General features: G+C 54.1%; 1 protein-coding gene across 1 annotated transcript; it reads left to right on the top strand.

The window, feature by feature from the left end:
* Positions 1-2,430: 2,430 nt before the first annotated feature.
* Positions 2,431-23,794, top strand: HMGCS2 (3-hydroxy-3-methylglutaryl-CoA synthase 2). Its single transcript, XM_065409643.1, has 9 exons — positions 2,431-2,543; positions 4,694-5,148; positions 8,778-8,903; positions 13,569-13,733; positions 14,853-15,021; positions 19,485-19,655; positions 21,370-21,476; positions 22,404-22,529; positions 23,688-23,794. Exons 1-9 carry the CDS (start codon positions 2,431-2,433, stop codon positions 23,792-23,794), a joined length of 1,539 nt encoding a protein of 512 aa, XP_065265715.1.
* The last annotated feature ends 236 nt before the right edge of the window (positions 23,795-24,030 follow it).

The raw sequence follows: 24,030 nt of genomic DNA, 5'->3' as shown, positions 1-24,030 counted from the left end.
CATTTCCTAACTTTTGCATGCTTGGCTTTGCAAACATAATAACGTGGTTCTTCAGCTGTGATATGTGCATGTGAATGCATTATAGCCACCAACCTGAGGTAGGAAACATGCTGGTGGCAAAGCCGTGCCCTCAGAAGTTCGGAAATGCCAGCACTGAGGCTGCTTGTTGTAAACATCCACCCCGGGGACTATGAGACAACAAAAGGAGACCTTTGGCCTGAACTCTGCTGGCCACAGAATCCCCTGCAGCAAAACAACCCCGCCCCTCCCAGAGCCGGTCAGCGCTGCCGTGGAGGTGTGCAGGCTTCCCTCACAGACTGGCCTGTGGGGCACCACTGCCCCGTGCTGCATGTGCCCACAGCCCCCTCCTTGCCAACCCCCCAACCAGGGAGTGAAGATGAGTGGTCAATGTCTCAGGAGCTCCCAAGCGTAGAAGTAGAAGGAAGACAAGCTGCCGTGATGGGAGGGGTCATCACCTGGGCACAAGAGCTGGGAGAGCAGCTAGTGTGGCTATGGATTAATGCACGGTGTGAGCTAGAATTACAACCATGACGGGGGAGTGCAGCTACGCCCTGGCTCCCGCTGCAGTGAAGAGGGGAGCTTAATCCTGTGCCCTGAGGCCCCAGCACCCGTAAGGCAATGGAAAGGCTCACCTGGACTTCAGTGGGCTCTAGATCAGGCCATACCTGGGCCAAAGTCTTGGAAATGCCCCAGGCAGAGATCTGGAAGGGTGCGGGGGAGGGAAGGGAGGAAGCATGTTAACCAGGATAATTGAAACAGGCTGAGATTCTAAAAGCAACTCCCCACCCCTCATCCCAGCATAGACGGGGTGGTTTAACAATATCACACCCACCCTGACATAAGCAGCGGTCACTCCATGTTTACAGTGATTGCTAGCGCTCAGACGGGTCGCTCTGCTGGCCCATCTGTTGCCCTCTCCCTCTGGCTGCTTCTCCCCCTGCAGGTGGTGCTCCCTTGCTGGATCATAAAAAAAATGTCCTAAGTGGGGCCCTGATCTCGGAGCCGGGGGAGGCTGGAGGGCACTGCCATAACAGACAATAAATGAGGAATGTGGCTAAACCCCAGGCCAGCCTTCATCCCTCCGCAGGCCCAGATCTCCACAGGGCCAGCTGCCCCCACCTGCACGTCACCCCAGCTACCACTTCGCACTTAGCCCCTTGGGTTGCCCAGCCTCCCTGGCTGGCCACCCGCCTGAGGGGTCTAGGGGAAAACCCTGGAGCAAGCAACTCCTCATCTCTTACACCTCCTTGCCTCCCACCCACCTTAGCCAGTCCCTGGGCAGGGAGACCCTGGGCAGCTGGAGGGCGTGAGGGTGCTGGAGTGGGAGGGCACAGAACACAAGCCTGGTGTGGTGGACCAGGAATTCCAAAGAGGCGGGAATGATGTGACCATCTTGGTGGCTGCACAGTTACACTCCACGCAGGGCCCTGGACGGGACGGGTTCAGTTCGGTTGGGGACACAGGTTCCTAACTCCCATTGGAATTGGTGGCAATTAGGTGCCTGAATCCTTCTGTGGCGCTGGGCCATAGGTAGGGTGCCATGTACAGTACAAAGGGGAGCCAAGCTGCGACCGTGACTCAGCTGTCAGGGGGTTTGGAGACCTAAGGCTGTTTCCATGCTAAGACCCACAGTGTTTCAGACACAACCAATAGACACAGGCGCTGCCTCCTTGCGTAGCAGGCCCCTGCTTAGCTGCAGGCTGGGGAGACTCGACAAGCTGGTTCTCAGAGCTGGGACGGAGAAACCGGACAGGTTTTTTCCTTCTGGAAAAGTGTCTAGCTTTGTCTTTCTCCACTGACAATTCCCCAGCCGCTGCCCCTGGACCTCCCAACGTGCCAGAGAACACGCTGGGGAAAGAGCCCCTCTGGCAAACATTCAGATGGACGAGTTCGAGTTGGGCACCATGGAGCGTGCAGCTTTCACTGGTGTGTCCCACCCCCTGAGGTACCTGACCCTCTTCCAGGTGCTGAAGGAGCTTTTGGAGGGGGTGGGGGAAGGGTAACAGGTGCAGACTGGAACCTTCAGCAGCCCCCCCCCCCACCCCCGAGCGTGGGGTGGGCAGGGGTGGTGAGGAGGGAGTTATGGCGAGGTCAGGCCTCACGAGGCATGAGGTGAGGCCTGCAGGGAGATGCAGCACAGGGGAAGGAGGTGAGTAGGGGAGCAGGGCCCTGCGGGAGGCAGTGGCGAGGGAGGCCCCGGGGGCTGTGGGGAAAGGGTGCTCCTGTTTTGTCGTGTTGGCCGGTGAGCAGTGACCTTTGGTTGAGCAATGAGTGAAGCACACACAGTTCGCTCCCCTGATAAGTGCAGGGAGGGACTTTGCCTGGCCCTGCTGCAGGGAATCTATATAAGTGCTGGTGGGGCTGGGGAAGAGACCTCGCTGCTGCTCCTTGCCCATCAGCCTGGGGAAAATGTTCCGTCTCTTCAGTCAAACCAGGCGCTGTTTGCAAGTGAAGCGAGCGCTGCAGAGACAGGAGGGGCCCCTTCGGCCAGCACACCTCACAGCTGCCGCACAGCAGGCCAGGTGAGGGGCAGATTGGGGAGCTAGGCCTGAGGGTCGGGACATGGGGCACTCTCCTTCGCCCCTGCTGGGATGCTCTGGGAATCCTGGCAGCTCAGTTGGGAATGTGTTTGAATAACTCTCTGCTGGGGAGTGACCTGACCGGCTGTACTCTGCACTCCAGCGTGAGGGAGGCTTTGGCACTGCCCGGGAATGGGGATCTGACACAACAGCCATTGGGAGCCACACTGAGGCGGCTCTGTGATCTGGGGGAAGGGAGTGCACTGCAAAACTGGTACTGCATTAGGAGGGGATGTGAGCAGGGTGAGGACAGAGCAGGAATACAAAGGGCCCGGGGTTTGACAATAACGGAGTGGAGGAACATAATCCCAAAGGCAGGTATGCAGGGGGAGGGAGAGAGCTGGGACCCAGTAAGGGTGGAAGACCTGTGGGGGAGGGTGGCAGCTAACTAAACCCAAGTTTGCAATCTGATTAGGCTGCACATGCAAAGCCACCCTGTCCCACATCAGAGAGGGGAGAGTGCCTCTCTCTGCAGCTGTGGTGCAGCTACATCTGGAATACGGGCTCCAGCTGGACACCTCTCTGCACCGGAAAGAGAAGGATGACAATTTTTGGAAGCATTTCAGAGAAGGGCAGCAACAGGCTGGAGTTGAGGGAAAGCTACGAAGAGCAGTTTGTGTACAGCTTGGCTCCGGGGTGACGTGATTTGAATAGTAACATGGAGCACTCACTGTACAGAGCATTTTGGGCCTGATGCCAAGCCAGTGAAGACAATGGGAGCTTCTCCATTGACCGTGGCCTGTGAATTGATCCCTTTTATACATGAACTAATTAGGGTGTAAACAACAGAGCAGGAGAGGACTGGAGAGCTAGGCGTAGTGGTAGGGAATGTAGGCAAAGGCAATGTAATGGAGTATCAGGAGATCCGTTAGGCCATGGAATAACACCCCCAGGAGTAGAAGGGAGTCCCCTGAGTTTGGCCATTTAACACACGACTGGCAAGGGGACTGGAGGGAACAATCCCTCACCAGCTGGGGGAACGGACTACTCAGAGCTGCAGAAAGGCTCGTTCTTCTCCAAGTAGAGCAGGGGTGGCCAACCCGGGGCTCCGGAGCCACATGTGGCTCCTCAGAGGTTAATATGCGTCTCCTTGCATAGGCACCGACTCCAGGGCTGGAGCTACGGGCGCCAACTTTCCAGTGTGCCGGGGGGGGCGGAGGTGCTCACTGCTCAACACCTGGCTCTGCCACAGGCCCTGCCCCTACTCCACCCCTTCCCGCCCCTTCCCCTGAGCCTGCCATGCCCTCACTCCTCCTTCTCCCTCCAGAGCCTCCTGCACGCCACAAAAAAGCTGAGCGGGAGGTGCAGCAAGGGAGGGGGAGGCGCTGATTGGCAGCCGGTGGGTGGGAGGCGCTGGGAGCGGGTGCAGGAGCTGATGGGGGGCTGCTGACGTATTCCTGTGGCTCTTTGGCAATGTACATTGGTAAATTCTGGCTCCTTCTCAGGCTCAGGTTGGCCACTTCTGAAGCAGAGTAACAAACAGAGCTATTAGTAATAGGGTTGCCAATTTTGGTGGCTTGAATTCCTGGAGATTTCATCGCATGACATAATCTTTAATTCCTGGAAACTCCAGGCCAATCCTGGAGGGTTGGCAACCCTGGTTAGCTGTATCTGAAAACAAGGGGTGATTTAGAATAAAACAAACACTGCCTTGGCAGTTGGGGGGACAGGTTCTATAACGTGCAGATTCCCTTCTGGAGCATGAATCAAAGCAGCTCTGTGCATGTGTGGAGAGGGGCCCCTGCTGCTGCTTTGCAGACATCTGCAAATGGGGACATCTCTGAGACGGGCTGTGTAGTTAACAGATTGCTGCCCATGAGGAGGCTGCTGTGCCCTCTCTTGGCTCTCCAGCCTGTGTTGGGTGAGGGTGTACAGCCAGATATCCCCGCTCGCGAGGGTTCTGCTGTCTCCTCTGGGGTCTGTGTTGGGGCAGCGTGTGTTATATGCTGTCACAGTCTCAGGTGTCTGGTATGGCCTCCGTGGCCCGCACTAGGTCTGTGCGTGCACGCGTGCAGCTGGCTGTGCCCCTGAGGGGTCTGCGATCTCCTCCCACCACATGTCAGAGGACACTCAGCATTCTCCTTGTCTTTCAGTTTCTCCACCGCCTCTGTGGAGCACTTGTCTCAGTCGGACTCATGGCCGAAGGACGTGGGCATTCTCGCGCTGGAGGTTTACTTCCCTTCGCAGTACATAGAACAAGTGGAGCTGGAGAAGTATGATGGCGTGGAAGCCGGGAAGTACACCCTGGGCCTGGGCCAGAAGCAGATGGGCTTCTGCTCAGCCCACGAGGACATTAACTCCCTATGCCTGACCGTGGTGCAGCGCCTTGTGGAACGCAGCCGTCTCTCCTGGGACTCCATTGGCCGGCTGGAGGTCGGCACGGAGACCATCATTGACAAGTCCAAGGCCGTCAAGACAGTCCTAATGCAGCTCTTCCAGGACTCGGGGAACACGGACGTCGAAGGCATCGACACCACCAACGCCTGCTATGGAGGCACAGCCTCCCTCTTCAACTCTGTTGACTGGGTGGAATCCAGCTCCTGGGATGGTGAGTGACATCCAGCTAGCATGGGTGTAGGTGCCACTGCTCTGCCACCCGGGGCCCAGCCAGGGCTGCCAGTGAGAGATGGCCAGCGGCAGTAGGGCAGGTTCTCGGGGGTAATGGCTGCCCCGGCTTCACAGTGGTTGATACCCCAAACTGGTGGCCTTCCAGGCTCTGAACTGAGGCCTCGAGGGCGACAGTGTTAAGAAGATAATGGGGGTTTGGTTTAGGGTTGCCAGGCATCTGATTTTCGACCGGAATATTAAAAGTCCGGTCGGCGGCGCAGCAGCAGGGCTAAAGCAGGCTCCTTGCGTCTCCCGGAAGTGGTGGCATGTCTGGCCCCTAGGCACAGGGGCGGTGAGGGAGGCTCTGCGCGCTGCCCCCCTCCCAAGCACTGGCTCCACAGAGGCTGGACATGCCGCCGCTTCCGGGAGCCACCTGAGGTAAGCGCTGCCTGGCCATAGCCCATAGCCCACACCCCCTCCTGCACCCCAAACTGCTCATCCTTGGCCCCACTGCAAAACTCGCACCCTGAGGCAGAGCCCTCACCCCCACACACACCCCAACCCCTACCTCAGCCTGGAGCCTCCTCCCGCACCCTGAACCCCTCATTTCTGGCCCCACCCCAGAGCCCATATCCCTAGCCAGATCCTCACCCCCTCCCACACCCCAACCTCCTCCCCAGTCCTGAGCCCCCTCCTGAACCCCAACCCCTTTGTCCCTGGCTCCACCCAGAGCCCACACTCCCAGCCAGAGCCCTCACCCCCTCCCGCACCCTAACGCCCTGCACCAACCCGGTGAAAATGACTGCGTGAACAAGGGTGGAGGAGAGCGAGCGATGGATGGAGGGGTAATGAGTGAGTGGGGGCGGGGCCTTAGAGAAGGGGCGGGGCAGGGGCAGGGCCTCAGAGAAGGGGCGGGGCAAGGGTATTCTGTTTTCCGCAATCAGAAAGTTGGCAACCCTAGTTTGGTTACAAATTGGCAGTGTGCTCTCTGGGCCGGACCCTCTATGCTGGAACTGAAGTGTCTGAATCAGACTTGGTGTTGTGCCTGGCCTCTCTGTCTGCCTCCCTATGGCTTCCCCTACAGTAGCTCTGCTGGGAGCCCCCTGAGCGGCCGCTGGGCATTATCTGGTGCAGCTGCTCAGCAGCTCCCCCGCTGGCTACGTGCAGTATCACAGGAGGGAGGAGAGCAGCTCTGACTATTCCATTGCTGCATTGGAGCCACAGGGAGAGCAGGCTGGGAGCTTGGCTGCACCAGGAGCTGTGAGGAGGGAGGCACAGGAGCTAGTTACACTCACTGGGGAATCGTCCTCATGGTCAGGGAATCCCCAGCAGGGTGCTTGCCAGGGGTTTCTGCTCCCTGGGTGTGGAGCAGCTACTATTATGTAAGGACTTGGGGAGTGTCTGCAGAGATCAAAGGTCCAACTCCGTCTTGCGGAGGGGATGCCAGCCCAGCCTGCAGCCTCAGAGGGTGAACATAACATAAGAATATAAGAATGGCCATACTGGGTCAGACCAAAGGTCCATCCAGCCCAGTATCCTGTCTACCGACAGTGGCCAATGCCAGGTGCCCCAGAGTGAGTGAACCTAACAGGTAATGATCAAGTGATCTCTCTCCTGCCATCCATCTCCACCCTCTGACAAACAGAGGCTAGGGACACCATTCCTTACCCATCCTGGCTAATAGCTATTAATGGACTTAACCTCCATGAATTTATCTAGTTCTCTTTTAAACCCTATTATAGTCCTAGCCTTCACAACCTCCTCAGGCAAGGAGTTCCACAGGTTGACTGTGCGCTGTGTGAAGAAGAACTTCCTTTTATTTGTTTTAAACCTGCTGCCCATTAATTTCATTTGGTGGCCCCTAGTTCTTATATTTTGGGAACAAGTAAATAACTTTTCCTTATTCACTTTCTTCACACCACTCATGATTTTATATACCTCAGTCATATCCCCCCTTAGTCTCCTCTTTTCCAAGCTGAAAAGTCCTAGCCTCTTTAATCTCTCCTCATATGGGACCCATTCCAAACCCCTAATCATTTTAGTTGCCCTTTTCTGAACTTTTTCTAATGCCAGTATATCTTTTTTGAGATGAGGAGACCACATCTGTACGCAGTATTCAAGATGGGGGTGTACCATGGATTTATATAAGGGCAATAAGATATTCTCCGTCTTATTCTCTATCCCCTTTTTAATGATTCCTAACATCCTGTTTGCTTTTTTGACTGCCGCTGCACACTGCATGGACGTCTTCAGAGAACTATCCAAGATCTCTTTCCTGATTAGTTGTAGCTAAATTAGCCCCCATCATATTGTATGTGTAGTTTGGGTTATTTTTCCAATGTGCATTACTTTACATTTATCCACATTCAATTTCATTTGCCATTTTGTTGCCCAATCACTTAGTTTTGTGAGATCTTTTTGAAGTTCATCACAGTCTGCTTTGGTCTTAACTATCTTGAGCAGTTTAGTATCGTCTGCAAACTTTGCCACCTCACTGTTTACCCCTTTCTCGAGATCATTTATAAGTTGAATAAGTTGAATAGGATTGTGCTGTAGGGAACACCAGGCTCTGGCTTCTGTTGCCGTTAAATCGGCGTCAGATGGAAGCAGGGTTGTTCAGTACACATTCTGGTTGCTTTAATGCAGAGCACACATCCCGAGCAGTGCAATAGCAGGGGATGGGCCGCTCTGTGCTGGTTGGGGCCACTTGATGTTTTTTAAGTATGTTCAGCCCTGAGACTGAAACAGTTGAGCCCTGTTGTCTCCCATAATGAGGAATGTGGCCAAGCCCCAGGCAAGCAGCCCGGCCTCTGCAGTCCCAGAACTCCACAGTCCTGTCTCCATATCCTACCCAATGCCCCCTCTGTGTGGGGTAGATGCACATCTGTGACAGTATGGCAGCAGGCGACATCTGAAACCATGTCACCATGGCAGTTTGGCCATGCCCCTTTCTGTACCGGGTGCCCCATAAACGTCTGCTTGGCAGATTGTCTGGGACTTTAAAGGTGACTTTCAAAGCTTTCTGCCCACCTCCCCCCAATTGCACTTGTACCCTTTTCTTGATTTTTAGGATGTAAAGAGGGCTGGAAAGTGCCGGCTCTGGGCTTCCCTGGTTTGGCTGTAGGACCTCTTGGCTATTTCAGAGGGTCTAATGTTTTCTCTCACAGGGATATTGCATATTTAGCAAAGGTTTCCTTCCACCAACATGTGACTCACTGAAGTGAAGTAAATGCTAACAAAAGCAAACACAGACTAAACCCTTCATCTCACCTTGGGTGCCACTTTCTTGACTCTTGTAATGTCCTGACTGCACGAGTTGTCTGGCAGCATCCCAGGCTTCCTGGCTAGACCACTCTGAATTTCTAACAAGGAGGACAAACAAGAAGGAAGAAACCTTTTTAAATAAAAAATTTAAACGTGTCAGGCCCCCTTTATCCATCAAAGCGTCTACGCCTCAAAGCAAGGCGGTGGTGGTGAAAAGGGCACATGCTCAATTTTGTTTCCCTTGCGGGTCACAAGTCTCAAGGGATTTTTCTACTTTTTGGCACAGGGATAAACAGAGCTTTAGACTTGTATGTGATTTTGTTCATGTTTATGCCTAACCAATTCTATGTTCTCGTCCCGTCCTAGGGCGCTATGCAATGGTGGTCTGTGGTGACATTGCAGTCTATGCCACTGGCAATGCCCGTCCCACGGGAGGGGCAGGAGCTGTAGCAATGCTGGTTGGACCAGAGGCCCCTCTGGTGCTAGAGAGAGGTTGGTACCGTTAATACAATGACTTTGTCTTTCCTAGGAGTGTTTGGTGCTTGGCCAGAGCTGGCCAGGTTCTAGGAATAGGCCACTGTCTGTGGGGCAGCTTAGCCCTGGAGACGCATGGTCCCAGGTTGTGTGTCTCTGGACATCAATCCTTCCTGAGCCTTGCAGCAATTGGTCTCCTGTGGAATTCATGTTTCAGAATGGGGGAGGGACACGGGGCACTTCATGGCTCTTAATGAGATGATCAGTAGTGAGTCAGGGCTGTGTTTTTGGTCTGAAGTCAGTGGGAGCTGCTGTGTGCCCAGCACCCCACTCACTTGGGTTAATTCATAAGTAGGCACCTAAGAGCCTAATTCTAGGCTCCTGTTTTTCAAAATGTTGGCCACTAAGTTTGTGTATGAAAAGAAAACCGTGGAGTACCAAGTCCAAGCTGCTGCAGTCTCCTCCATGCAGAGGCGAAGTGTGCAAAGGAGGCCTTCATGAAAATAAAATGTAAAAGAGGAAAGAACTTCTCAGGTGCAGTCATCTTACATGCCTGATGTCTGGCTGCTCAGCACTATTTAAACCTCATGGAAAGAGACATTTGGAGTGATCCCCAATGCGTCAGTGCCTCCCTTTGGCCAGACAGGGCATTGCACAAAGTCTGCTTGGATCAGCGGGGCGGTCAGTCCGCTCTTCTTCTCTGACTTTCTGTAGTCCTGTTCTGGGATCAAGGACATTAATTTCCGTCCCACTGGGGTTTACGGACTTCCCCTTATGCTTGGTGGGCGTTAGCTGGGCCTTGTCCTCAAGGAGCCGAGAATCCCCTTTGGCTGTTAAGGGGTAGGTGGTGGAAGCCAGGTCCACCCACTCCGCTGGGTCCAGCTCAGGGCCCTGAACCCAGGCAGGCAGAATCAGTCCTCCACAATTCTCCTGTTGTGCCCTGAGCTTCTTCCTACCTCCCTTGAGTCTGTCGGTTTCTGCAGCCTGTGGCTCTGGCCATTTTGTCTCTGGGTCATTGTCATTCTGGGGCAGCCTCTCACTAGCTTCCTGGCAGGACCCTCTGTCCCTGGCCTGCTTGCTCCTCTGGCAGCCACCAACCCCTCTGCTTCTCAGCTCTGTTATTCTCCCAGCTGCTGTGAGGCTGCCAATCAAGGATGACCAGCAGTTCCTCCAGTAACTCCTTGGCTGCCAGGTCCACATGGGGTCTACACGCCCCATGACATGACGCAACATCTAACATGGTCTTAAAACTCATTGAGAAGAATTGCTGAATTTCCACAGCCGCCGTCAGCCTCGTGGTTGGCTAAATAAAGAGAGAATGATTGATGTCCCTGCTTCAGTAATATGTGGTGGCACTCAGCCAAACTATGCGTCAAGTGTGAATCGGCCTGGCTGCACTGAGGGCAGTGTAGCTATGTCGCCTTTCACCAGCTGAGACTCTGGCCCTGTGTCTGTGCATTTCCATCCAGCTAGCGTAAGTGTGGTGAAACTTGCGATAAGCACAAGGACTTTGCTGGAAACAGAGCACATGGTTTAGGCAACAAAGGATTTTACTAAGAGGCTCTAAATTTGCAAAAACAAATAAAGGGTTTTTTGGAAGATCTTGACAAATTACAGACTGTGGACACAACTGTCCCAGGCCCAGTACACATGTGGCTTGACCTAATTAACAACAAAGGACTGGAAGTATACAAGAGATATACAATAAATAAATAAAAAGATCCAGAGAAGCTGAGATCTTTCCATAATCTGGCCAACATGACTGATCCAGGAACAGGCTACTTTAGCTGTGCCCATTCCCAGGATTCAACTGTGTTATGGATCAAACACACCTTTTCCCTGACATTTAGCAAATGGAGCAGGCACTACAAAGCCCTCTGTCTTACCTGTTACTGTCCAAACCAGGATGAATCATACAAGAAAACAGAGCAATCTAAGAGTATGGATATCAGACTCCTGCTGTGGGTGCACAGCTCAGGAAGGTTCCTAGCCGCAGGCCTGAAGCAGGCAGTGCAATGCTATATGGACTCAGACTGATGTTGATCTGGCAGCTCCCCGCCCCCCCACCCAGCTCACCTCTGCCTCCGCCTCCTCCCCTGAGCGCGCTGCGTGCCCGCTTTTCCCCCCTAGCTCTCAGCGCTTGTGCCGAGAAACAGCTGTTTCGCGTGGCTGGGAGGGAGGGGGGAGGAGGGGGAACGCAGTGCGCTCAGGGAAGAGGCGGGTCCGGGGCAGGGATTTGGGGAAGGGGTCCAATAGGGGCAGGGAGGGGGTGGAGTTGGGGTGGGGACTTTGGGGAAGGGGTTGGAATGGGGGCAGGGCAGGGGCGGGGAAAGGGTGGAGTCGGGGCAGGGGCGGGGCAGGAGGGGCACGCACGAGCACCCACCAGCGCTGGGGAAAGTTGGCGTCTATGCTGTCCCCCCACCCCTGTGTCCCCTCCATCTCCGTCACCCAGCTGTTCTCGACTCTGAGCTGGATGGGGGGGGTCAGAAACTCAAGTGTGGATGGCAGAAAATGAAGGCTGAAGCAGATTGAAACACACAACTGCTCCAGGCCTAAGCTGAGGCTGTATTACATGCCCTGAACTGTCCTATCTGCCTCCATAGTAGCTGCCCTAAGGAGCTGTCCAGGGTGGTAAACAGCTTTCCCAATCCTGAGGGCCTACAGCCTGCACCAGAGCCCAGCACCAAGGGCTGCAAGGAACCATCATCCTGCTGTGCTGAAAGGTTAATGCCTGTTCAGGAAGGCTTCAAAACAGGGCCCTCTCTGCCTGTACCCAGCCACCAGCAGCCCATTCCTGGAGTTCAGCACATTCACTCCTTAGGGAAGACTGGAAACCCTACAGCAGCTTGAATCCACCCAGGACCTTCCTGGCTAGTGCAGGAAAGTCCTGAGCAAACAGCCTCATTCAGGGAAGGAATCTTCCCTTCCCCCTTCAAACACGCAACTGTCCAACCAGCACCGAAGAAACCTGCCCTGGACACATCAGTTCTAGCTGGGCACTGTCTAGTATCAATCTCCCACTCCTGAGCAAGCTCGCAGTCGCTAGCCAAAGGCCAACTACATGCCCATCTAACTGAAGCTAATATTCCAGACCTGGCACAATCTGGATTCGGGGCAGGATATGGACCTGAAACTGCTTCAGTGGCACTGCTGGATGAACTCCTGCTGTCAGTGGATACAGGGCAGACATCCAATCTCAGCCTCCTGGGTCTCGCTGCAGCATTCCCCATGGCCAGCCATGAGATACAGCAGTCCTGCCTATGCGAGGTGATGGGTCCAGGGAGTGCACTAAAAAGGTTTAAATCCATCTGGTAGGGACACGCTCAAGGGGCAGTGATAGAAAACTGCACTGCTGCCTCTGAACTCATCGCTGGTGGAGTCCCTGGTCCTAGTCAGCCCCTACATGCAGCCCCTATGTCCTCAACTGGTCAGAGGACATAGACTCAAGTGCAGCGATATGCAGATGACACACCTCTCTACCTCTCCTTCACCACGTACAATCACACCACTATCATTAGGATGGCCAGTGCTGGCGGCCAGAGGAAGCACTTTGAGGAGTTTGCAGCCATGGTGGCACAACTGGTCAGCTGATCAGTTCAGTCCATAGCTTAGGAGGCTCCTGAATTCCTCGCTGACGCTGAGCTCTTGACGCTGAGCTCTCGTGTGGCAGTGTCCATGAGTAACGCTTTCTGCTATCTCTGGCTGGCTGGGGGACTCTGCCCCACCCTGGCAGACAACGACCTGGCCTCAGTTGTACACACCTTCGACGCCTCTCAGCTGGGCTGCAGCAGTGTGGTATACCTGGCCATGAAACCGGCAGCACTTAGGAAACTTGAGCTAATATAGAATGGGGCAGCACATCTCCTCAGCAACATGGGATGCCATGGGCCCAACAAAACCATCCTCTGCCTCCTATGCCAGCTTCCCATAGAATATCGAGTTCACTGCCTCAGTCCTTACCTTCCAGGTGCTCAATCCCTGCCTCCGCCCAGGTCATCTAAGAGGGACTATAGCTCCAGGATAAGGACTTGACAACTTTGCGCCTCAGGCACAATGGACCTCTCTACTATAAGGGAAAAGCTCGTGTGTGTTTGGGAGACTGAGCTTTCTTGAGTTCTGGGCTGGAATGAACTCCCATAGGAATGCAGGACCATCCCAACCTTCCCCACCTTCCCTTCCCCGTGCCCAGCACATTTCTTTGATCTGCCTTCTCTGTTATAAGCACAGAGCAGCACATACATATTTATATAAAAGCACTCCAAGCACTCCGCCACACAGAATTTCCCCTCTAGAGGGAGGCTGAGAGAAAGTGGACCACACACGCCGGATGTTAGTCATGTTGCGTTATGCACAACTGGAAGGTGCTCAGATACTACACAGACAGGGGTGGTACAAGAATCTACCTACCTTTCCAGTGTATCCAGAGAAGGTTCTCTTAATAGAAAAGATCTCAAATATGAAGGCTATAGGATGAGGTCAGAGCAGGAAGAGGAGGTGGAAAAGTGGCTCATGAAATGAATGAATTTTGTGAATTTTATGGGGTGAATTTTTTTTTTAAAGAGCTGTGGTGGGTTTTGGCTAAGAGGTTCGTTGCAAGTGGGGGGCTGGTATGGAGAAGGTTTGAGGTTCTGTTCCCCTGCTGTCTCCGATACACAATGGTGAGTCTGTTTTCTCTCCTCCAAGGTGTTCGGGGAACCCACATGGAACATGTATATGATTTCTACAAACCAGACATGGCTTCAGAGTATCCCATGGTGGATGGGAAACTCTCTATCCAGTGCTATTTCCGGGCCCTGGATCAATGCTATTCTGTCTACCGCAAGAAAATCCAGAGCCAGTGGCAGAAAGGTACAGAGCCTACGAGTGAAGTGGGAAATCTTGTGTGTGCCATAGGTTAGACAAACACCTGTCAGGGATGGTCTAGGTTTCCTTGGTCCTGTCTCAGTGCAGGGGGTTGGACTAGATGGTCCCTTCCAGCTGGACATTTCTATTATTCTGTGTCAGCTGGGGTACCTGCTCCTCTGCTTCTGTGGGGCTCACAGTCTCTATCTCTGCCCCCCTTGTTGTGTCTGTCTCCCCCACCCCACCCCATGTTGTAGGGCCTGTGGATTTCTGGGTAAGAGGACAGAGGGGCCATGGACTGGAGGGGCCAAGAGTATTGGGAACGCAGGGGTGGGGATAGGAGGTGGAGACACCAGAAGTCCATGAACCTGTAATTTGTTGGCCTCTGACCTGGCTGGTAGACAAAGTGGTGGGAGAGCCGTTGGAAAGAGGCTGGTTAATGTGGGGTATGGGGCCAGGCCTGGCTGGGTGATAAGACAGACAGCACATGTTGAAATGGTGGGTGCTGTTTCCTCCATCTGAGGAGAGTTTAAATCCTTTAAAAACCCATGTTTCCCTACTATGACGCATCCAGGGCTCTGTGCCTGGGGAGCTCGCTGGCGGCAGCATGCCAGAGCCCCGAGGGCGTTCCCCATCGGATGAAGGCGTGAGCGCCTGGCTGCGTGGGCACGTGCTGAATAGCCATTGTAACCAACCCGCTGCCCCAGAACAGGCCCCCAGGCTGAGCCCAGGCAGTGGCAGCCGGGTCTGCAGCACTCGTGGTTTGCTGGATCGAGAGAGCCCTTCCAGCTCCAGGGGCCAGTCCCTTTTCAAGGTAGCTCCTGTGCAGGAAGGGTGAGACTCCGTGCCAGAGAGCTGTGAGGGACTCTCCTGCCCTAGTTTAGTATGAGGGTGAATAAATCTCCCCATATTGTCCCCATTTCTGGCATCCGTGGGGTTGTCGGTGTCTCCTTATGCAGCATGGGAAGGCTGTGGGTCTCTTCCCCACCCACCCATCCCATTGCCCTGTGTGGGGTAGGTCTATGGGTCTTTGCCTTCAGTGCCTGCTGCAAGTGCTGCGGCTTTCTGTGCAGAGTGGGGTTGATGGGTCTCTAATGGGTGGCTTCCGTCTCCGTTCTGCTGCAGTGGGGGTGGACAAACCTTTTACCCTGGAAGACTTCCAGTTCATGATCTTCCACACGCCCTTCTGCAAACTGGTGCAGAAGTCTGTGGGGCGAATGATGCTCAACGACTTCCTAGCAGCTCCCAACCCTGACACGCAGAGCGGCCTCTACAAAGGGCTGCAGGCCTTCAGGTGGGTGAGCGCTACGGAGCAGGAGTGGCCTCTGCCAGGGGTGTGAGAGTCCCTGGGCTGCCAACATCCATGGAGGGGCAATTCTGCTAGTGGGGCTGCAGGAAATTGGAGCAGGGTCCACACATCTGTGGCACATCCCCCATAGGGACTGTGCAGGGACAGATGCTTTTTCAATGTCTGTTGATAACGATACCCAGCTTTTAGTTAGCACTTGTCATCTGCAGAGCAGTTCAGTGGCATTCTCCCAATTTTACAGATGGGAAAATTGAGGCTCCAAAAGGGAAAGTGACTTAACCAGCAGGCCAGTAGCAGGGCCAGGAATAGAACCCGATCCCCTGAGTTCCAGTCTCATGCTCCAGCCTCTAGGCCACATTAGGAGTGTCTTGGTGGGGACTGTTTTTTCCTTGGGGCACTGTGGATGCTCAGGGGAGAGGTTATTGTGGGAGGATGTTTGGGGTGAGTGTGTGATTTCCTTAGCGAGGGCGCTAGGTGACAGGGAGGCGAAGGGTGCTCTGGCAGGATGGTGCGTGTCAGGGTACGTATTACCCCTCTGGCAGGGGCTGATGCATTATGGCAGGCAGCATTTTGGCATGATGGTCTGCGGGCACTTGCCTCTGTAAGCTGCGGAGACTGGTACATGGAGGGTGGGGCTGGGGCAAGGCTCACATGGGAGCTGCAGGCATACAGATGGGTGTGAGCCCTCTAGCAGGGGATTCCTGCGGTCAGGCGGGACGTGGCTCTCTGCTATTTGCTGTGTCGAGGTTTTGGGGAGCGCTGAGTGCATTATGGGTGTGACCACAGAGCCAGAGTCAGTGGACAGGAATGTAGCAGCAGCACTGAGAGATCCCCGTCATGGACCAGGACCCCACTGTGCTAGGTGCCGCACGGACACGGAACAAAGAGCTGTTCCAAAGAGTTTCCAGTCTAAGTATGAGACAAAGGACAAGAGGCAGATACAGTCAGGGGAGCGGAAGGAAACAGTGAGACAGTGCTGGCCAGTGTGGCAGGCAGGGGTCTCAGCACTCCGACAGCCTAGCCATGTCAGGTGTTTTGCAGGCATTGTGGCAAATTGGCTATCCTGGCTGGATCGCGAGCAGGGCTAATGATTCTTTGGGAGGTGCTTTTCTACTGAGAGTTGAGGATTGTTATCAAAGAGCTAAGGATTGTTGTTTGCCGGGGAAGCATCGGTAGCAACCCAGTAATGAAGCCTGAGCGGAGCTGTGCACTGAAAGCATGGATTCAACCTTATCGTTATGTATGAAAATACAGCAGTTCCTCCCATCCCTGGAGCAGCTGCTCTCTGAGAGCAGAATGAACTTTCAGAGAATTTACAAGGCAATCTATTAGTTTAAGAATCACATTTCTTAAAGGGGGTATTTTTAATTTTATACCAGACTTTTTTGCCCCTAATAATCTCAGTAACAGAAGAACACCGACTCTTCAAATTTCCTGTGGAGTTAAAACGCCCTGGAATCTTGTGCACAGGCTCCAGCGTATAGACTTTAAGGCCAGGAGGGACCATGGTGATCTTTTAGTCTGATCTCCTGCACATGGCAGGCCACAGAACCTCGCCCACCCGCTCATGTAACAGACCCCAAACCTCTGGCTGAGTTACTGAAGTTCTCAAATCATGGTTTAAAGACTTCAGGTTACAGGGAATCCACCATTTACACTAGTTTAAACCTGCAAGAGACCCGTGACCCATGCTGCAGAGGAAGGCGAATAATTGGATTCATGATAATTTTCCCCCATCATTCTTCATAACTGAAGGTTTCTCCTTCCGCAGAGGCTGAAGGTAGGGTGACCAGGTAGCAAATGTGAAAAATCAGGATGGGGGTGGGACATAGGCAACTATATAAGACAAAGCCCCAAATATCGGAACTGTCCCTATAAAATTGGGATATCTGGTCACCTTAGTTGAAGGTTAGAGGCCTACTAGAGAAGTCCATGAACTGCCCTTTTTCAAAATGGCTGCTATCTCCTACTGTCCTCAGTAGGACTGAAGTGCCTCCACCTCCTCACATCCTGGAGGAGCGCCATCTTCCCTGAGTGCTGCTATAGTTTCAGTCCTATTGAGAACAACGGGAGGTGGGAGCCATTTTGAAATGGGGCAAATTCTTTGTGACAGTCTTTCAGTTATGAAAAATGGGGGCAAAACATGGCCATCAATCTAAATAGCTTTTCAACAACTGCCCATTGCACCAGCTCTGCTCAACAGAGAGGTCAGATTTTGGGGGCGGGAACTAGGGTGTTTGTGTGTTTATGCAGGATATGTGTATGTGCAGCTGAGACCACCCCAATCCCACATAAGGGATGCCAAAACTGGAAAAAAAACAACAATAGGGCTTTTAAAGAGACAAGGTGGGGGATATAATATCTTTTGGAAGCTGGTCCAATAAAAGATATGACTTCACCCACCTTGTCTCTCTAATATCCCGGGACTGACACAGCTACAAGGACACTACATGCCTTTTAAAATCAATTTAATCTTATCTGAGTCAATAAACATGAAAAAGCCTCAATCATACTTGTGATCTCACAGTTCAGGGCAATTGCACCTGTTTTCCCCTTCTGTGGTCCAGCCAGGGCACCCACTCTCAGGCTTCTTGCTCCCCAGCCGTCACCTCTCCGGGGCAGAGACACGTGTTTCTCTCCCTCCTGACCGGAGTCTTTTCTGGCTGCACCGTTCCCTGCCTACACTGTGAATCCCCAAGCAAGCCAGATGGCCTAAGCACACTTGCTTTGTTTTTCTTCTCAGAGGCTCTGAACAGTGTAATTGTTCACAGCTGAGTTACCGCCTAGCTTTTTCTAAGCAAGCACATTTATTCTTAAGATAAAAGTGTTACAGAGAAAATATTGCAAACAATAAAGGAACCTACACTCAAGCTAATAAGCTCACCAGAGATCACCCCCTGTCTCTAGCAAGGGCTCTAGCAGGCGAACAGTCATTCAGGCCCCTCCAAGTGGCTTTTCTGTGGTTATAAGTCCATAACCACCTTGGCTGAGAATAAGCCCACCGGTGAGTGCCTCTTTTATCCAACTGGGGCCTCTCATCTTGTCCTCCTATAACAGGTGATCTGCAGACAGTGGGTTACTCCTGAGGGCACAATTAAGAGAGGGGCCAGAGATGAGAAGTTGCCCCCCCCCCCCCACAAGTATTTCCTGGGAAACCCACTCAACTAAAAGTTCAGCCTTGTCTGGCCCATTGTTTCAAAGAGTCCCTTGAAGATGAGAACACTGCCAGGGTTTGCATTAGTCCCGGCTCCCTCCTAGAGACGTTCCAGACAATCCCCCAGGAATACATGAACATTTGCATTTTTAATACAGTGAACTCCTAAAATTCTTCAACGCGATTCAGTCAAGCTTGGCTAGGAAATGTAGGTAATTGCCACATCTGTTACCTACGGTTCTTGTATTGTCAGCATGGGGCAAAGTTAAGGTTTTTGCTGACACAGAGAGATTTAGTTCCACTGTTAAAAAACACATTCAAGTGCAGCCTGTGTCCAAGAGATCACTGTCTGAGGAGAGGCCAAGACGGGGCAGAGTTCAGGCTGTTTGGGTGCCTAGCTGCATTTCCAGACCATAATGTGTTTGGATTTATTTGACTTTACCCTTCCCTCTGAATTTCCTGGGGTTGGGGGAACGCCACCATCCCAACTGCATTTCACCCCAAGTGACAGGTCTGCACTCCCAGCCTTGATGGAATTGTTTGCTGTCTGGGAGCTGTACTAGTGCTACGGCAGGGTGAGATTTCCCAGGGTGCCATGACCACGTGGGGCACAGAGGTGTCCCTAGAGGGCCTGCAGGCGTTTGCAGCGGCTCAGATTTCCATGGGGGGATGGTAGCTGTTTGGTGAATGACAGTTCTGTGTCGGGGGTAGTGAGGTTTCTCTAATGCCAGCTGCAGGCAAGGTCTCCCCGGATAACACCGAGTGCTCCTTGCTGCTCTGCATCCCTACTGAGTGACTGGCATGAGGCTGAACACAGCAGGTCCTTGTCAGCAAAGGCATGATGAGCGTCATGTCACCCAGCTCGATTGTTAAACATGAAAACACAAAGCGGGTGTGGGAGCAGCAGCTGTTCGAGGGGCTCAAGACTTTCTAGCTGGGCTCCGGGGAGTGTGAGATTTCCCTAGCGGGAGTCATGGTCCATCAGGCAGGTGAGATTCTCTTCCGGGGGCTGTGACTGTCCAGGAAGGGGAGCAATTCCCCAGTAGGGACTGTGCAAATTCAAGCAGGGTGCAATGTGAGTAGACAGGGCTGCAGGACTTCAGGCCGTCAGCACTTCCCTAGCAGATATTTGCAGAGCTGCCAGCCATTGACCCTTGCTGCTATCCATATGGCCCGCTATGGGGAGACGGATTGCCAGAGGGAATTCGTGCTGGGCAGCCGGTGCGTTTTCCCAGCGCAGTTGGTCCTCCTGGCTGGTTAACCCACAAGTGAACCTCTTCCTCCCTCTTCCCAGGGGGGTGAAGCTGGAAGACACCTACTCTGACAAGGACGTGGAGAAGGCCTTTCAGAAAGCTAGCCTGGAAATGTTCAACCAGAAAACCAAGCCCTCGCTGCTCCTCTCCTCTCGCAACGGCAACATGTACACCCCGTCCATGTATGGCTGCCTCGCCTCCCTCCTCGCACAGTGAGTGCCAGCTCCAAGCACCCCTTTCCGCCAAGCCCTGCCCCACCCCTGCGTGCCCAGGCCTTGGGACTCCCACAGCCCGGCAGAGAACAAGTCAGGGGGTTGGGCACAAAGCTGACTTCCAGTTGGGATCTGAGCCTGCAGCCTTTGTGCTGAGCAGCAGTTACTCCTCATCTAAAGGACCTTTCTCAGTTACTGAGCCACAATGGGGGGAGTCTGACAGAAGAGCTGTGATTTTTCCAGGACTAGTCTCTGCCTGAGGTTCCATTTTTAAAAAAAACTGGATCAAAAATGACTCAGCCACTTGAGTACCAAAGCTCTGTGCAAGTGTGTGTGCGTGCATGTCGGAGTGGTTGGGCTTGTGTGTGCACACAAGCGTGTGTGTGTGTGTGCACATGTGAGTGTATTTGTGTGTGTGAGTGGGCATTTGTGTGGTGTGTGTGTGCGCATGAGCATGTGTGTGTGTGCACATAAGTGAGTGGCCGCATGTGTGTGCATGCATGTGTGCGTGTTTGGAAGCAGCGGGGTGTGTGTGTGTGTGTATGCTCAGTCGTGCATGTGTGTGCGTGGGCGAATGGGTATGTGTGTGTATGAGAGGGATGTAGCCTTTGCCATTATAGACTATTTGTTCTTACAACCTTCTCCTGACCCGCAGTTACTCCCCAGCAGGAGGGCTCGGCCTGAGAAGGGGGCACATTCCAGGTTGCACAGTGACCTTTTCTCTGCCATGACCTGTCTGTGGGTTTTTCCCTTTCAGTGCTTCACTTTGCAACTTTAAAAGTCTTTTTATTTCGTTCCGTGCATAGCGTTGCTGTTTAACCAAACCCAGTGTGTGTCAGAGGCAGAGGGGAAAGAAAAGACTCAGCCGCTCTCAGGGTGGGGTAGACCCTGCTTCTGCAGGTGGGCACTCGTGCACTCCAAGGATGACGGTGCTAACTGTGCTTTGCAGAGCCTGCCTGTGCCTGGCCCTTAGTGCATGCTCTCCCCCACAACTCCTAGTTCTGCCTGAGACACAGCAGCGTCCCCTGGTCTCCCTGCTGTCAGCAGGGACTGCCATGCACACTAATGCTCCCTGTGTGCTGCTCATCTAGCCTCTGGTTTTTCTATCACGCCCATCACCAGGGTATCTTGGCTCCTGGTGCATGCTCTCCCAGCTGCTGTCTTGAGGCATGTCTGAACTTGATCCTTCTAGGCCCCACTTCAGGGAGAGCTGGGAGAGCCTGGAGACAGTTTCTCCCCGCAGTAGCTGGAGATCTGATTTCCTGGCTGCTCAGACGCAGGTGATGCTCCCTTACCTCACTAGTCATCACCAAATCAGCCTGCAGTGGTGCCCACTCGCAACTCCAAACCCTGCTTCTGTTCCTCGTCTGGATCCCACAGACCTTAACGCCAGCGACAGGAGCAGGAGGCAAAACTCTCCTGCCCTTCTCTGCCCGCTTCCTGGGGTTGCCTGCTGTCACGCAGAGGGATCGTTTCTATTTTAGGGAGGTACAGCCTAGGTTCAGCCCGGGGGCCATTTCTGGTTGCCCCCCACTGATTTAAAATAAAATCTCTGATTTCCAGCATGTCCCAGGTCAGAGTAGCTCACCTACAGCCCACACACTGCCCCCTGGGGCATCAGCTTGCCAGGCCGTGTGGGTAGCTCCCAGGATTTGGGGTGTCTGGCCTTTAGCACGGACGTTCTCCACTGACAGCTTGGTTTGAATTGCCACAGATACTCTGCTCAGCAGCTGGCTGGCTCCAGGATTGGGGCCTTCTCCTATGGCTCGGGATTGGCTGCAAGCTTGTTTTCCATGCGCGTCTCGCAGGATACTGCCCCGGGTGAGTCCCTTCCTATTCGCTCCCCTCGCTCTTCAGCCATCGGACGCCTTAGGTGGCAGTGATGGCTGTGAAGGGTCATCCTTCCTGCTCTGGCCTGGGGATGCGGCTTCTGTTCCCAGCCCAGCCCTCATCCTGGGGAGCTCCTGAGCCCCCAGCCTGGGTATGGTTGTAAATATCCTGAGTGCAGGAGCTGACAGTGCAGGGTGCGGGGTGGAGAGTGGGCCTGGACGACCCCCCATGGAGCTGTGTTCTGGCCGCAAAGACCATACTCTGCTCCTGCTGGGGTTAGCAGAGGGAGTCTGAGGGTTGTTGCTTAGAGGTTCCATGTTGAACAGGTTTTGGGGGGTTACCTTACAGTGGGCGGTAGTAAATGGGGACCCTGGAACTGCCACAGCAAACCTGACCAAGGATCCACCCACTCTTGACTGTGACAGCGGCCAGCACCCGCTGCTCCAGAGGCAGGTGCACGAACCCGGGACGAGGGGAAGCAGTTAGGGGATTGCTTGCCCATGGGGTGTGTGTGTTTATTCTGAGCCCCTCAGCGGCTGGCTGAGATTGGAATGTGACCCGACTCACAGTGTGACTGCAGAAAGCCCTAGGGACACTGTCCCCGCTGGGCTCCCACCCCCATCCCGAGCTGGGTGCTGGGATCGGAGCTCAGGCCACCACACAATGGGGTGAGGTGAGATTCATTAGGGATGCTTTGTCGGCTTCTGAATGGCTTTGCCCACCTGGGGAAGGAGGCAGATGGTGTATAGGGCCTGTGGGGACAGCCTTGGCCTGCAGGGGGAATTACCTGGACACCCGTCCCCTGCAGAGGAGCTGCGACTTGATGGGGCAGTGTTCATTGGTTATGGATCCCTTGGGCACCCTCGGCTTCCCTGGCCCTGACTGGTTCGCTCTCTCACCAGGCTCTCTCTTTGCCAGGTTCTCCCCTGGATAAGCTGGTCTCCAGCCTCTCTGACCTGCAGACTCGCCTGGATGCCCGGAAGCGTGTCCCCCCGGAGGAGTTTGCAGAGATCATGAAGCAGAGAGAGGAAAGCCATCACCTGGGTGAGGGAGCACAGTCAGAGGGCCCAGCGGCCAGCTGCAGCCAGCACTCTGGTGCTGACACCTCAGTGGGGCTGGACTTCCTAATGTTGGGTCCCTAAATCCACGTGTAGGCACCTCAGAAAGGGGCCTGATTTTTAATCATGCTGAGCACCTCCAGCTCCTCTCAAAGGGTGGGTGGGAATGGAGGAGGGTGCAGGATTGGGCCCACCACCCCTGCCCATGGCAACTATTACTGGGAAGCCCTTGCTGGTGCTTGGGGGGTGAATCCAAGTGGAGTCTGCATGGTGGCCAGCCAGGAAACAACACTGCACGTCAGTGAGCTGGGGCAGCTGGAAGTCACTGGCACACAATACACATGGAACCACACATGGTCCCCTCTAGGGACATGCCTGAAAACCCTTGGGGTACCAGGAAAAGGGCAGGTGTCTCTTCGCCCAGCCTGGCCTCCGATTCAGTGTCCCAGGCATGCTGGAGAAATTCCTACTGACATCCTAATTCAGCAATAGACATTGGGCCCCTTGTTAAACCACCGTGAACAGCTGGACACACACATCCCCTCGTTAATTACCTGGCAACGCTCCCTTACCACTGGCCCTCCTTCTTCTTTTGATTCTGTACAAACTAAGTCCAGGAAAACAAGGTCTCTTCTGCCCTAGGTACCCTTCTTCCCTGCTGGGGGAGCATGGGACTCCCACTTCTCCCACAGCCACTGAGTGGAGGTGCTGGCCAAGGCTCTGGAGGATCATTTGGGGCCCTCACCTGCTGGGAGCCCCACTGAGCTCAGATGTGCTGCGTCCATCACCTAGTGTCTGTGCTGGAAAGCTGGCTGGCTGGAGCTTTCTGGAGCCAGTCTGGCCAGGCAAGAGCGCCTTCCAGCTCCCCCGTAGTGCATTTTCAGGCAACGAGGGCCAGCAGCTGGAGCCCAGGCCTGGAAGTCAGGAGACCTGGCGGCTGTTCCCAGTTGTAGCTTTCAGATCACCTCATCCCAGCCAGGGCTGTGCTGGGAGCCTGCAGGGAGATCCAGACCTCAGGGTCACACTTCCAGCAGCTGTCCCTCTCCCCATGGCAATGCTGCCAGGTTGCTTACAGCCCCAGCACGAGGGGATCCTGCCCCACAGCTGCAGCACCCATGCTTCAATCCTGTTTCTCTCTCTGCAGTGAACCACACTCCCCAGGGCTCTAAAGACGACCTGTTCCCTGGCACCTGGTACCTGGAGCGAGTTGATGACAAACATCGCCGGCAGTATGCCAGGAGGCCACTCTAGGGGGGACAGGCTGCAAGGTGAGTCTAAATCCTCCTTGGGGGCCTGGTAATCACAAGGCAAGCAAAGGAAGATGGGGAGATGGGTGAGTGGGGTGGAGGAACAAGGGATCAAGGCAGTACTTGGAGGGACGTCCTTTCTGAGTCCGTTTCTCCTGGGACATGGGAAGAACAGGAACTCTGGAGATTTCCACAAGGCAAGGATGGTCCCAGTGGAAACAGGGAAGGTCTGGGACCACC

This window comes from Emys orbicularis, chromosome 8 (genome assembly GCF_028017835.1).
Source record: "Emys orbicularis isolate rEmyOrb1 chromosome 8, rEmyOrb1.hap1, whole genome shotgun sequence".
NCBI lineage: Eukaryota > Metazoa > Chordata > Testudines > Emydidae > Emys > Emys orbicularis.
Note: the sequence above shows the minus strand (reverse complement) of the source record. Positions and strands in the feature narration are given on the sequence as shown.